The 11,673-nt window shown below is 54.5% G+C and overlaps 4 protein-coding genes across 4 annotated transcripts; 3 read left to right on the top strand and 1 right to left on the bottom strand.

Annotated features, from left to right (window-relative positions):
- Positions 1-2,282: 2,282 nt before the first annotated feature.
- CPAR01_06671 (uncharacterized protein) lies at positions 2,283-3,366 on the top strand (the record flags this gene model as incomplete). The annotated part of the gene is made up of 3 exons (XM_060490943.1): positions 2,283-2,323; positions 2,423-2,605; positions 3,054-3,366. 3 exons carry the CDS (start codon positions 2,283-2,285, stop codon positions 3,364-3,366), a joined length of 537 nt encoding a protein of 178 aa, XP_060349817.1.
- Positions 3,367-4,448: 1,082 nt separating this feature from the next.
- CPAR01_06670 (uncharacterized protein) lies at positions 4,449-4,622 on the bottom strand (the record flags this gene model as incomplete). The annotated part of the gene is made up of 1 exon (XM_060490942.1): positions 4,449-4,622. The coding sequence occupies one exon, from the start codon at positions 4,620-4,622 to the stop codon at positions 4,449-4,451; it is 174 nt and encodes a 57-aa protein (XP_060349816.1).
- A 452-nt stretch (positions 4,623-5,074) lies between these two features.
- On the top strand, positions 5,075-7,284 carry CPAR01_06669 (DNA repair protein/CtIP; the record flags this gene model as incomplete). The annotated part of the gene is made up of 2 exons (XM_060490941.1): positions 5,075-5,162; positions 5,219-7,284. The coding sequence occupies 2 exons, from the start codon at positions 5,075-5,077 to the stop codon at positions 7,282-7,284; spliced, it is 2,154 nt and encodes a 717-aa protein (XP_060349815.1).
- A 1,018-nt stretch (positions 7,285-8,302) lies between these two features.
- Positions 8,303-11,229, top strand: CPAR01_06668 (ubiquitin carboxyl-terminal hydrolase; the record flags this gene model as incomplete). Its single annotated transcript, XM_060490940.1, has 4 exons — positions 8,303-8,908; positions 8,960-9,826; positions 9,876-10,145; positions 10,198-11,229. 4 exons carry the CDS (start codon positions 8,303-8,305, stop codon positions 11,227-11,229), a joined length of 2,775 nt encoding a protein of 924 aa, XP_060349814.1.
- Positions 11,230-11,673: the final 444 nt, after the last annotated feature.

Raw genomic sequence — 11,673 nt, 5'->3', positions numbered from 1 at the left:
CGGTCAGGAAAAGGGCTATACTCACGTATGAAGGGCGGATAATCGAGCCGTGATCAAAATCTCTGCTCGAAAGAGAAAAAAAAGGAGGGGTGTTTTTTCCGTAATGGTTTTGCGAGGTTTGCGATGGGTGGTGGTGGTTTTGTGTTGTGGGAGAGAAGGGGAGGGAAGCGGTCGTTGCGGCCAGGGAGTGGCCAAGGTTAAAAAAGAAAAGGCAGCGAATTTGGATTGTCAGACCGCCTTGTGGAGCCCAAGAAAATCTGGTAGATGGGCAGGCGCCGGAGCACCAATCAGATAGGCAAGTCCCTTCTCATAAGGGGAAGAGCCCGTCTCTAGACTCTGGATGCCCCCTTCTGACCTTTCCTTGGGCTTTTCTGGCTTGGACCGGGCTGGCGGCATTTGTGTTTGATTGCAACTTGGTGACGGGACTGTCCATGAAAGATGAGCGTGTGTACGGAGTAGTATGTGTGTGTGACGGAGATTGACACGGTTGGCTCACCTCACCTCACCTCTCACTTCGATTCTCTCAGTATACTCACTTGCCGTAATACTATTCAGCTGGTGAACGCCCTTGATGTTGTCATAAAGTCGTTATAGATCTGACAGGCTTACTCCTCAGTCTTACAACAGGTACATCTAGACAATGGCCAGTTCGATATGGTTGTGACATAGGTACTTGCCTACGTTTGTCGAGCACTCCAATAAGGTGCCTGTTCATCTCCCGTTCCCCTCATACGTATCTCTGATCGTGGCCGGCCTGCCTTGCCTCATATGCCTGTGCCTAGCTACAGCCCACAGCTCTCATAACCTGGCCATCAATGCCCGAAATGCGCCGGCGCCTTTTTCCCATAGCCGAAGATGAGATTGTGCTGTCTGTCAGCTTCAGATAGGTACCGGCAGGGCACAATCACACAGTTGGAACTCCTTGGGCAGAATCAGGCCAGCCAAAAGGGGCGGCAGCTAGTTTGCCTCACAAATGCAGCGTCGGGAACCGACCCGGACTGGGCTTGCCATTAAGGGCTACTACGGTCATGGCCATATTCACACCGCATTACGTAGGTAGTCAGAATTCCCTAGAGACCTGGGTGCCCCCCTTCTATGACGATGAAGGTTCAAAAAGTTGAGATGAAGATACTTGAAGCTCGGGTTTCTGATAGCCTAAAGAACCTTCCAATAAGGCCGGACAGGACGGGACACCAAACTTTAACATTTCTGATGGTGGGGGGAAGGGGAACGAAGAATAAGCCGTCGGGGGCAATGGAAGCGCTTCGTTCGAGCCCTTCTCTTCACAAACTCCAGGGACGGCGAACTCAAAGGCAGGCGACTCTACAAATTCAATTTCACATCGTCGATGCTCTAGACCGGGTTGGTCACGGTAAGAGTAAGGTGTCTTTTCTTTCACTCCAGTCGATCGAATGAAGTGGACTGCTAGAGTCTACGTAGTAGAGTTGCTCATGAGACCCCCTCCTCCCCACCATCCGGTCGCTGTCCTCGCGCAGTCCGTATTTCATTTTTGCCCCTCCATTTTTTTCGACACTTTTTTTTCTGCCATGGGGAAAACAAAAATACCAATCAGAAAAATTCAGCATGTCGAAGGCAGGCAGGTGGGGTACCCCTGTGTAAGATTCTAAAAATCGCCGAGAGGCAGGTCAAATGGCAGCACTGGCAGGCCAAAGTGGCAGGCCAGGCCTGGCCCCAAAGTTACCCAAGGCCCCAAGGCACTGTGAAATGCGATGCCCCAAACCTCGCTAAACCCCTTCCATCCCTACGAGGGGTCGGAAATCCTTGACTTCGTGCCACTGTGCTCCCGTCCCTTGCATCTCTCCCTGTCCTATCCTGAGCAGCCCCTCATCACACGCTCCTCTCATGCTCATGCTGCTCATCTCAGTGGTCTCTCACTCATTACGCTCCCACCTCACCCGATGAGTGGGCTCTGATAAGTCTCTCGTCTCACAATCCTCTGCCAGACTGCCACAGTTGCTGCCCCTCTTATGCAGCCTGGACGGATGAGAATGAAAGAGGGGTGAATCTCGTACACTGCGGAATCGCGGATATACTGGCTCACACTGTGTCGACAATCAGGCAAGGTCAGCCTTGCTTGCGCTTGAATGAGGGATGGTCGCTGGTGAGTTTTGTCTCTAGCAGCCGTCGGGCGTCCTGGGCAGCGGGCTTTGGCTGTCCATGTAATGTCTGAATAATCAACCTGAGGTTACACCGTACGAGCGCTCTTTGCATGCCCATAATCCGCGTATTGTTAACCCTGTGTTAGGAAGTCTCGGCTACATATGCCTCAGTTTCGTACCCCGCGATCCCGGCCTGACCACTGGTAAGTGGTTGCTGTAGATGGTTGTGCGTCCGTGGGATGACACATGCCTCAGTGTGGTCCCTTCGCACTGCTGGTGTCAGTGGTTTGTGCTGGTTCTAGCTCCAGCTCCGGCTTTAGCTTCGAGAAGCTCGTGAACCTGCTGCAGATCATTGGCGGAACACCGACACTCGAGGATGGCTCTCAGAAAGCTTCCCGTGTCATGGTGTCTAGTCGTCACACTTTCATTCAACTCAAGAGTCATCTACCTTGGACGTTCAGCCCACCTGCTACCCAAGGGCACAGGTACGCAAGCTGATAAACAGCCCTGTCGGAGATGCCATCAAAGTAGGTTTAAACCGAACCGAGGCTTGGACGGCCCCTCCAGATCGACAGCGTCCCCCTCATCAAAAGGCAAACCCCATTCACGAAAGAGAGAAGACCAAAATGACAAAAAAGCCTAGATCATCGGCTCCGTGCTTTTCAACCTCCTTTTCAACATCCTCCTCACCCCAAACTCCTTTTCGTGATATCTCACTGGAGGAATAAACGCACAAATCCCACGAGTTTCATTTCACTTTCGAGTTTCGGAAACGCATTTAGCCATGCTCATCCAGGCGAACCAGAGTAGAGGATTGGTTCGTTCCATCGAGATGCACCTCCGGTCCGGTCAGATCTGCCGCGTTCAATCTCGGCCAGTCTTCCCTTTCAGGTTGGTGGTAAGCTTTTCGCCCGGGCCTGTGAAATCATGTAGACCGGATGAACCCGGTCACCCATTTCAACCGACGGCCACTTCGCTTCGTACTTTGCTTCGCCGGCAACCCTTCCCTTATCCGCGACGCTTGCACAACTGCCAAGAAACTTGCCCTGGCCTGCTGGTCTTCCGCACGTCGTTCAATTCGATGGTCTTCGCTTGTGCTCGTTGTCGCCGCAATTGTTGGTTGGCAACGATATTCCATCGAATGTTCTCTCGCTTAGCCAGCCATTACGCAACAAACGCGCAACGAATTGGGTGCACTGTGCAACTAAATGCATGTCTGCTGCAGCTGCAAGCTAGGTATCGTTAACTGCGGTTTGTGTCCAACCGCTGCAACGCAGCAGACGGGCTTCCTCGCGGACCTCGTGGGCTCCAGGCGCATAGTCCGCAGGCTTGTCACCCGAGAAATGAAGCGGCGATGGTCGCGACCTTCCCGAAACAGCTTCATGGGCGGACGCCGGGAAAACATGACGGCGCCATTGCATCTCTGCAAATGTGAAGCATTTTCGAATGCGACTTGTGTGGAGTCTCTACCGGACCACTGGCCTCTTCGAGGCCGCACCTGCGACCCAAGACGCTAGAACGGCATGTAACCACAAACCACCGCAGTGATATGCAGGAGAGCCCGTAAGTCATAGGGGCGGCGCGGAGACCAGCAATGGGGCCTGCTCATGGATACCGGCATTTGTCCGCTAGATTGTCTGCCACATATCTCTCGAGCGGAGACGTGGCATCGACAAGCGTTGCGAGTCCCGCTGATTGCTGTAGCCAAACAGGCATCGGATGTGAAAGATCTTGTGGGCTACTGGAAAGTATTTGCCGCTTCTGTCAGCAACGGAACACCGAGCACCTTCACCAGGCCATGCAGGAAGAGTCGCTGACCACGTGCAATATGCTTCTCAAAGCTTGGCTCTGAGTTGCGCATATGGTGCCGAGAGCAATTCTCGTCCATCCTAAGTAAGCACAATGCGATAGTCAGCTTGAGCACCAGATATCTCCAAGCTTCCGCATATGCTTTCAACAGCAGATGGCGGTACCTTTAGCCTCATCTGTGATAAGTCGGTTTCCCTCTAGTCAGGTATTGCAAACGTGGCGCTTTGTGGTCATCAGATTTATCCGTGATCCGGTGTTCCCGCGGGTATGCATGGTCGAGGGGCGAGATATATGTGAAGCCCGGCATTGCCAATTCGAGCCTCAACCGAGCTCTTGCAGAGTCAGAGACAAGACAGCTGTGTGGTCGACGAATCAACCCATGTCGCAGTCTCCCACGACGATCATTCGCTAGGGTCGGTGACCGTTGAAGAGCTGCCGGGCCGGACGACCGTAGCCCGTGGGGAATTTCGGGGGCCCACTGACCAGAGCGTGTCTTCAATCTTAGTAGCTTTGAAACGTTCATAAGTAGATATATCGGAGTAGCCGTGCAGGCCCACCAGTACCCGTATCACGAGCCATTCCAGCCGTACCAATTGATCGAAGCCTCGAAGGCATGTTGCTCTGCATTTTCCTCCTGCGCCCCGCCCAAGGTATTCTCACTGCGGAAGTGGCTCCGATGCAGTCAGTCTCCATCGCAAGGTTTGTGCAAGGAATCAGACCGCCGGCCTTTGTGCTTGGGTCACCCCGGTACCGGGAACTGCGAATCAATGAGGAGTAGCAAATAGGGCATTTTCAATTTGAAAAGATTGTATGATAACGTAAAGTTCGAATGTGAGATCCAGAAATCCTCGTTGAGGAAGTCTGCATAAGTTGATATTAGAGGAGAGCATGTTGATGTTAGGTGGCTGAAGCAGGAGCTCTGTAAGTTGAGAAGTGGCTGGTGGGGAATTCAGCCACAGACGCACGGATCATTTTGTGGCGGGTAGATCGATCTGGAAATGTCTTGGCACGGCGCGCTTCAGGGAAGGCGCGTCTTAGGTAGTTTGGCGTACCGCGCACCCACGTGAAACCCAGCTTCAGCCTAACTGACGTCCACACAACCCCAAGCAGGCTTCAAGGTGTCCTGGTAGCTGCCGTTGTAAATCATGGAAAACTGGTCGCCGGAAGGCCGGGCGGCTATCCAAGATGCCTTCGAAGCATTGTGTGAAACAGTTAGCAAGCAACTTGACAGCGGTATGTACACGCAGATGCCCTGACGTAATGACAATGTGATACTAGCTTCTCAACAGAGGTCGAGCAGAGGCTTAAGGAGGACGATCGATCCCGCGCATTCCTCACAGATGAGCTCGAAATATTGAAGTCTCGGTCCGACGAGGTTGATCGCTTGGAAGAGGAAAACCGGAAGCTGAGGACGAAACTCCTCCAAATTCATCACCAAAATCGCTCTGTCGAGTCATCTCGAGGAAGCCCTCGGCCGAGTTATGTCACCAACGACCAAGCCACCAACACAGACCCCGCCTCTGCAGATGGTCCTGAGAATGGAGGCGACCTAGAGAACGTGCTGCGGGAAAGCCACAAGCTGCGACGGAAATACACTGCCCTGGACCAGAATTTCAGGATACTTAAAGCAGAATTCAATAAGAGAAGGGACGAGAGGAAGGAGGAGATCAAGAAATGGGAAGACTATGCGACAGAATTGGAGACGAAGATCAAAGTCTTGGAGCAACGTGATGGTGACGCCTATGCGGCTGCGTACACAGCAGAAGGCCTTCAAGAGCAAAGCAGGCCGCGCGCTCACTTGGCTTCGAGGTTGACAATCGATCCTGATACCGGGATCTTGACGACACTCAGCAATTCGCGGGCTTTGCGACAATATTCTGCCGAGAGAGCTCCCGTGCAATCAGATGTCGAGACGCAGGATCTGTCTGCCGCAGATACCACGGAGGGGGAGACGACAGAGGGTAGTAAGGACGCCGATGCTGTTACTCTTCCACCATTGAGACAGACCGCCAAAACGGATTCAGACTTTCGCATCAAACCAGAGCCTTCCTCCGACGGGCCTATTATCGTCTCTGAGCGCCTTGTAGGCAAGAGAAAGCACGCCGATTCCTCCTCAGAACAACAAGGACGACGTAGGGTGAAGATTGAGAGCTCGAATCTTACTACTGGCCCTATTACTAGTCAGCTTCAACAAGAGAGCATGGACCTGGATGAGGTCGGTCAGAGACTAAGCACGCCACGGAAGAATAGGTTATGGGCTGATGCCCTGGCCACGCCCGGTCAAATTGACAAGGAGCAAGCTCAGACAGCCGCTCCCGTCTTTGTCAGGCACGACAACACCAACACTCCGACTACCAGGATACCCAACTCAACAGCGGTTCTGACACCGATCAACCCTAACGCTCGTCCGGTGCGCCCGTATGAGTTGAACACCGTGGAGAAGCCAAAAAGGAAAGGGCTCGCTCAAGGCATAAGGAGCTTGGCTGAGGACGGCTTTGTTTATGATGAAACGGGCCGCGAAGAGCCGGCGGGGCTTTTCCGCACCCCGCAACCTCCCGGTCGCTTGAGTACGCTATTGAACGCACCATCTCCAGAACAAGCCCCTGCCATAGTACGGTCAACACCTCGTATTCGGGATACAGGTCGAGCGGTGGAGGATGGACCACAGTTTCCCGAGCGTCGGGAATTGCCATTCAATAAAGAACGCCGGGACAGGTCGACGGAAGCTCCAATCGGCCGGAGGGAGCACGAGGAGAACACGGAGCCCGCCACAGCCCGCGGGCAACCCAGAAATCGTGCGACGGTCGGGGCACAGTCGCTACCCCAGAAGGGGGCATTAAGGTCAAAGCCTGCCACTTCCCTACGGCTTGAAGATTTCAAGGTCAATCCAAAGTTCAACGGCGGTTCCGACTACGCATTCTCGGAGGTGGTCAGGAACAGAGAAGACAGAGCCTGTTTGCCTGGTTGTACAGACATGAACTGCTGTGGCCCTCAATTTCGCGGCATGGCTTTGGCTCAAAAGAACAATGTCCATCGTACCCCGGCATCAGACACCAAATTGTTTGAGGATTATCTCGGTGACAGAATCACTATCATTCTGGGGATGTCCAAGGCAGAGAGGGAAGACTTGTGGATAGAGGCTAAAACATGGCAACTCGCGAACGAGTTGGGCAAACATCGTCATCGTTACGCTCGAAGGGCATCTCCTCCGGGCTTCTGGAACGCGGATTTCCCTACTACGCAGGAAGACGAGGCTGAGAGGGCAGAAGGCGAGAAGAGGGAGAAGCAAATGATTCAAGAACGATATCGGGAAGCAATGAGAGGAGGGGGACGCTGGATCTTCAAGGACGAGTGAATCAGCTGTCGATGATGGGTCCTCAGCGAGGCGCACAGGAGCATTTTGTTTAAACCAGCAGGTGTACATGTTCCGGGCGTATACTGAGTCGTCGTAACAAGACTTACAATAGCGTCGAGGCTAAGCTAGCATGCATTGTTCATTTCAGAGGGATGAGCGACTGGGATATTCAAGGCTCCAATACCAATAAGAAGCAATGAGAAGCTGAAAAGGGAGCTGTGCAGACTCGAGCTATGGATTACCCGCAACGCGTATATGCTAGAGTCCCGCCGGGACACGGAAGAGTGAATGCTTTCCAGCCTCACCGAGCTCACCTCTAAGCGTCTGAGGTGTGTTCACCGGCCCAGCCAGCTATAGTGGGGCCGATTTCGGGCAAATTGCGGAAGAAGAGACCCAATACCAGCCTGCGATGATCGAATAGTGATCTGTGCGCGAGGCTTCGGCTCAGGCAATCGCATTGCGCCAACAAAGCCCGGAGCCCGCTGCCCGCTAGCTCCAGGTTTACGGTTCTACCTCTCCCGCGCGCGGCTTAATTTTTTGTCATCTCCATTGGAAGCAACCGCACAGCTAACTTCGCAGCCGTCGCCCCGTCCCAATCCTCGACCCTTCACCGTTGCTGCCTTCATCGCAGCTCGCCCCTCCGTGTCTGCGCGATTAATCACCTGTGTCGAGCAACTTGTTCATTTTATTTCTCCCCCCTTTGCTCGTTCGGAATACTTTAGTCGGGCCCATTTTCTTCCCAACGATTCCCCGCAACCCCTACGAGAGCGACGCACGACTGAAGGTGATTGGAAATATTACCTTCTCGTGCATCCCACACGATCAAACAACCTAATATTCGATACTCGAACCGATCTCAGACTAATCTGTCGACGCTCCATTGCGAACGCGCCGACAACCGTGTTGAAGGAAGCCGCAGATTCAAGGCAGTGATAGTTCCAGCCGTGGACGATCACTGCAAATACACGACTCCCAAGCCGGCAGGATGAACAATCGTCATCTGCCGGCTGGGCAAGCCATGCCGGGGGGCGGAGGGCCAGGAGGAGGTGTCGATATGGGTGGTGGTCCCGGAGGGGGTAACAGACGGAGGATGCAGCAACAGCCGACGTATGCGCAATACCAGCAATATCAACAGTATCAGCAGCAGCCCATGTATCCAAACTACATGAACCCCTACGCTCAGCCGACGCCGTATTACCATCAGCTGCCGCATCAGTACCAGAACGGAGGCATGCCCTCTGGCTACATGCACTATCAGCAACAGCAGCCCTACGTGCGATCACCACAGGCCATGCCTCAACCTCAATATGTCCCCATGGCCGGCGTGAGCGTTCCTCAGCCGTATTCGCAACCGTCGCCTGCTCTCTCAACGCCGTATCACCCACCTCCCGTCCCTGCTGTCAACCCTGTTCAGACGCCGCCGCCTCCTCCGCCTCCGCACGTTGAACCTACGCCCGAGCCTTCAGTCGTCACACCTTCTGTAGTGTCCTCGGTCGTGTCTTCATCAGTCGTCACGCCTTTCGCTGAGCCATTCCACCCGGCCGCGGCGCCCCCAGCCCCTGCCTCTGCCCCTGCTCCCGAGAGCCCAGAGCTTCCCAAAGATGTAAAGGAATTTCGCGCACCAGTAAGTCCAGCAGATCCTATTCATGTTGGCTTCGTAGCTAAACAAAGAAAGCTCCCTTGGACACCTCCCGACCAAGCACCGTTCCCTAGAAGGGCTCCCAAGTCAAGGCGAAGCAGAAGATTGATGAGCGCGAATGCTCAGAATCTGACACTGCCTGTGGAGCAGCACGAGGGCGCTCTCGAGTCGGCCACCAAAAGCGGCACGGAGGACAGCCTCCAAGTGAAGGCCGATGCGAAGAAGGTGGCGCTCTGGAACTCCAAGGACACCGACTCCGAGAGTGCCACCGTGAGAGCAGACTCCCTGGCGTCTGAAACTCCTAAGGAGAGTGACAGGTCAGCGACTAGCGTCTCAAACATGGGCAGCCCGAAGGTGAATGTACCGGGGTCTGAGGCCAGACCCACGACAAGCAACTCGAACGCCTCGGCGTCCCGCCCTGCCGTTCCTGTTGTCCCAGTCATTCCAGCTCTTCCAAAGAGCAGCCCCAAGGAGGCTAAGGCAACAAGCGTCAGCCAGCTCGCAGAAGAGCCCAAGCAAGTTGCATCTCGAGAGGCGAAGCCTGCTGAAGCAACAGAGGGCACGGAAGTTGCTGGCGCGGAGCAAGAGAAGCTCGAGGCTCCTCCGGCAGCTCCCGCCAAGGCGGGCCCGAAGTCATGGAGTGGACTGTTCTCCGCAGCCGCCGCCGCTGCTGCTCCCAAGGCGCAGCCCGCTGCTAATGGCCCTATTGCTCCGGCCGCGGCCAACGGTGCCACCACAAATGGCGATGGTGCTGTCAACGGCAGCGCACCCACCTTTTCTGCAGGAAACACTAACTCTCTGGCATCTGCCATCCAAGACTTCCGGGTTAGCAATGCTGCCAGGGTTCAGTTCATCGAGCCGAGAGGCCTGATCAATACCGGCAATATGTGCTACATGAATTCAGTCAGTATCTTGAATCCACAAGCGGAGAAATCCACTAACGCCAGTCTAGGTTTTGCAAGTCCTTCTTTTCTGTGCGCCATTCTACAACTTCTTGGATCAGGTCAGCAAGAAGGCTGTGCACAAGTTCAAGAGCGACACGCCCGTCATAGATGCCATGATTATGTTTATGAGGGAATTCCGGGTCATCGACTCGACTGAAACGGTCGAGAAATTGCGCCGGAAGCTCAAGAGCGAGCAGCTGGAGCAATATGGTGATTCGTTCATTCCCGAGTTTGTGTACAAGGCCATCCAGCCTCTCCCGGCGTTTGCTAGCATGAGAGTATGTCGTTCTGTGGCTCATTCCCTTACTTGTCGCTAACCTTTTTCTACAGCGTGGACACCAGCAAGATGCTCAGGAGTTCCTGGGTTTGATTCTCAATGCCATCGACGAAGAATGCGCCCAAGTAATGTCAACGAGTGGCTCTTCCAATGGGGCCGCTGAAACCCGGCCTACATCCTCCGCCGCCAGCGTTGTTGAGTCGAACGACGGCGCGGACGGGTGGTTTGAAGTTGGATCGAGACAAAGGGCAGTTGAGACGCGCTCGTCCGGAGCCAGCTCGACGACGCCCATCACTCGTTTGTTTAGTGGACAGTATCGATCAGAGCTTCGCCGTCCTGGTGTGAAGGACTCGGTGACTACGGAGCCTTTCCAGTCCCTGCAGTTGGACATTGGCGCCCCGTACATTCACAACGTTGTCGACGCGATAAAGGGTCTAACGGTGCCCGAGAGGCTACAGGGCGATGCTGCCCCCATGACGAAGCAGACTCTGATTGAGACTTTGCCCCCGATTCTCATCCTTCACCTGAAGCGCTTCAAGTTCGACACTGAAGGAACGACCAAGATCGGCAAGAAGGTCGGTTACCCTCTCGACTTGCAGCTCCCCGCGGAAGTTCTCTCGAAGCGACGACGCAACGCTCTTGTCTCCGAGGGTGCCGGCATGCCCAAGTACAGGCTCATCGGTGTCGTCTACCACCACGGCAAGCAAGCCAACGGCGGTCACTACACAGTGGATGTGCGACGGCAAGACGAAAATGAGTGGATCCGCCTGGATGATACGATCATCCGACGTGTCCGCAGTGAGGACGTGGCCGAGGCTGGTGCGGAGGAGGATGCCAAGGACACGGGCCGATCAGGTCCCGCGTCGCGCGACGCGTCGACCAACCGGTTCGGCGCCATGGCAGACGACGACGAGGGTGATGATTGGAAGGAGGTCACCACCTCTGCGAAGGGCGGTGATAAGGGCGGCGAGAAGAAGTGGAGCGCCGTGGCCAACGGCAATGGCACCGCGTCCAAGGGAAAGCCGGCCAAGGACAACATCAAGGACAACAAGGTTGCCTACCTGCTATTCTACCAGCGAGTCTGAGCCGACGAAAGGGTAGTCTGGGATCCCAACATTCAACAGTAATCGTCGCGTCGATAGGCGCGCGTGGGGATGAGCACGTAAGGTGGTGGTGAACCTGCTTCAAAAGGCGCAGACTGAGCCATATCAAGCAAGAGTTTGAAGTCTACAAAGCAGAAAAAGTCGAAGAGGGGAGTGAGAGAGAGATAGAGAGGATGCAGCTGGGGGTGCTATGGTTGTCTCAAATCTAATTTGACTACACACTCGAAGCGGTATTTCAGCATCTCTGGTGGGATTGAAGGGGGAGAGAGACAAGGGAAAAAAGCAAAAGTTTACTAGTCATCTGCAAAATTTTGTAGATGTCTTTTTTTACAACAGTTAGTGATCCAAGCTAGGTGTGAGATGGAGGTTGGGTTGGAACTTTGGGGGCGCGGCGGGGCGGCCAAGGGTGGAGGGGGGCGGTTTTTT

The sequence above is a fragment of the Colletotrichum paranaense genome (assembly GCF_030867605.1).
Source record: "Colletotrichum paranaense strain IMI 384185 chromosome Unknown Scaffold_5.1, whole genome shotgun sequence".
Classification (NCBI taxonomy): Eukaryota; Fungi; Ascomycota; class Sordariomycetes; order Glomerellales; family Glomerellaceae; genus Colletotrichum; species Colletotrichum paranaense.
This window is presented reverse-complemented; position numbering and strand designations above follow the sequence as displayed.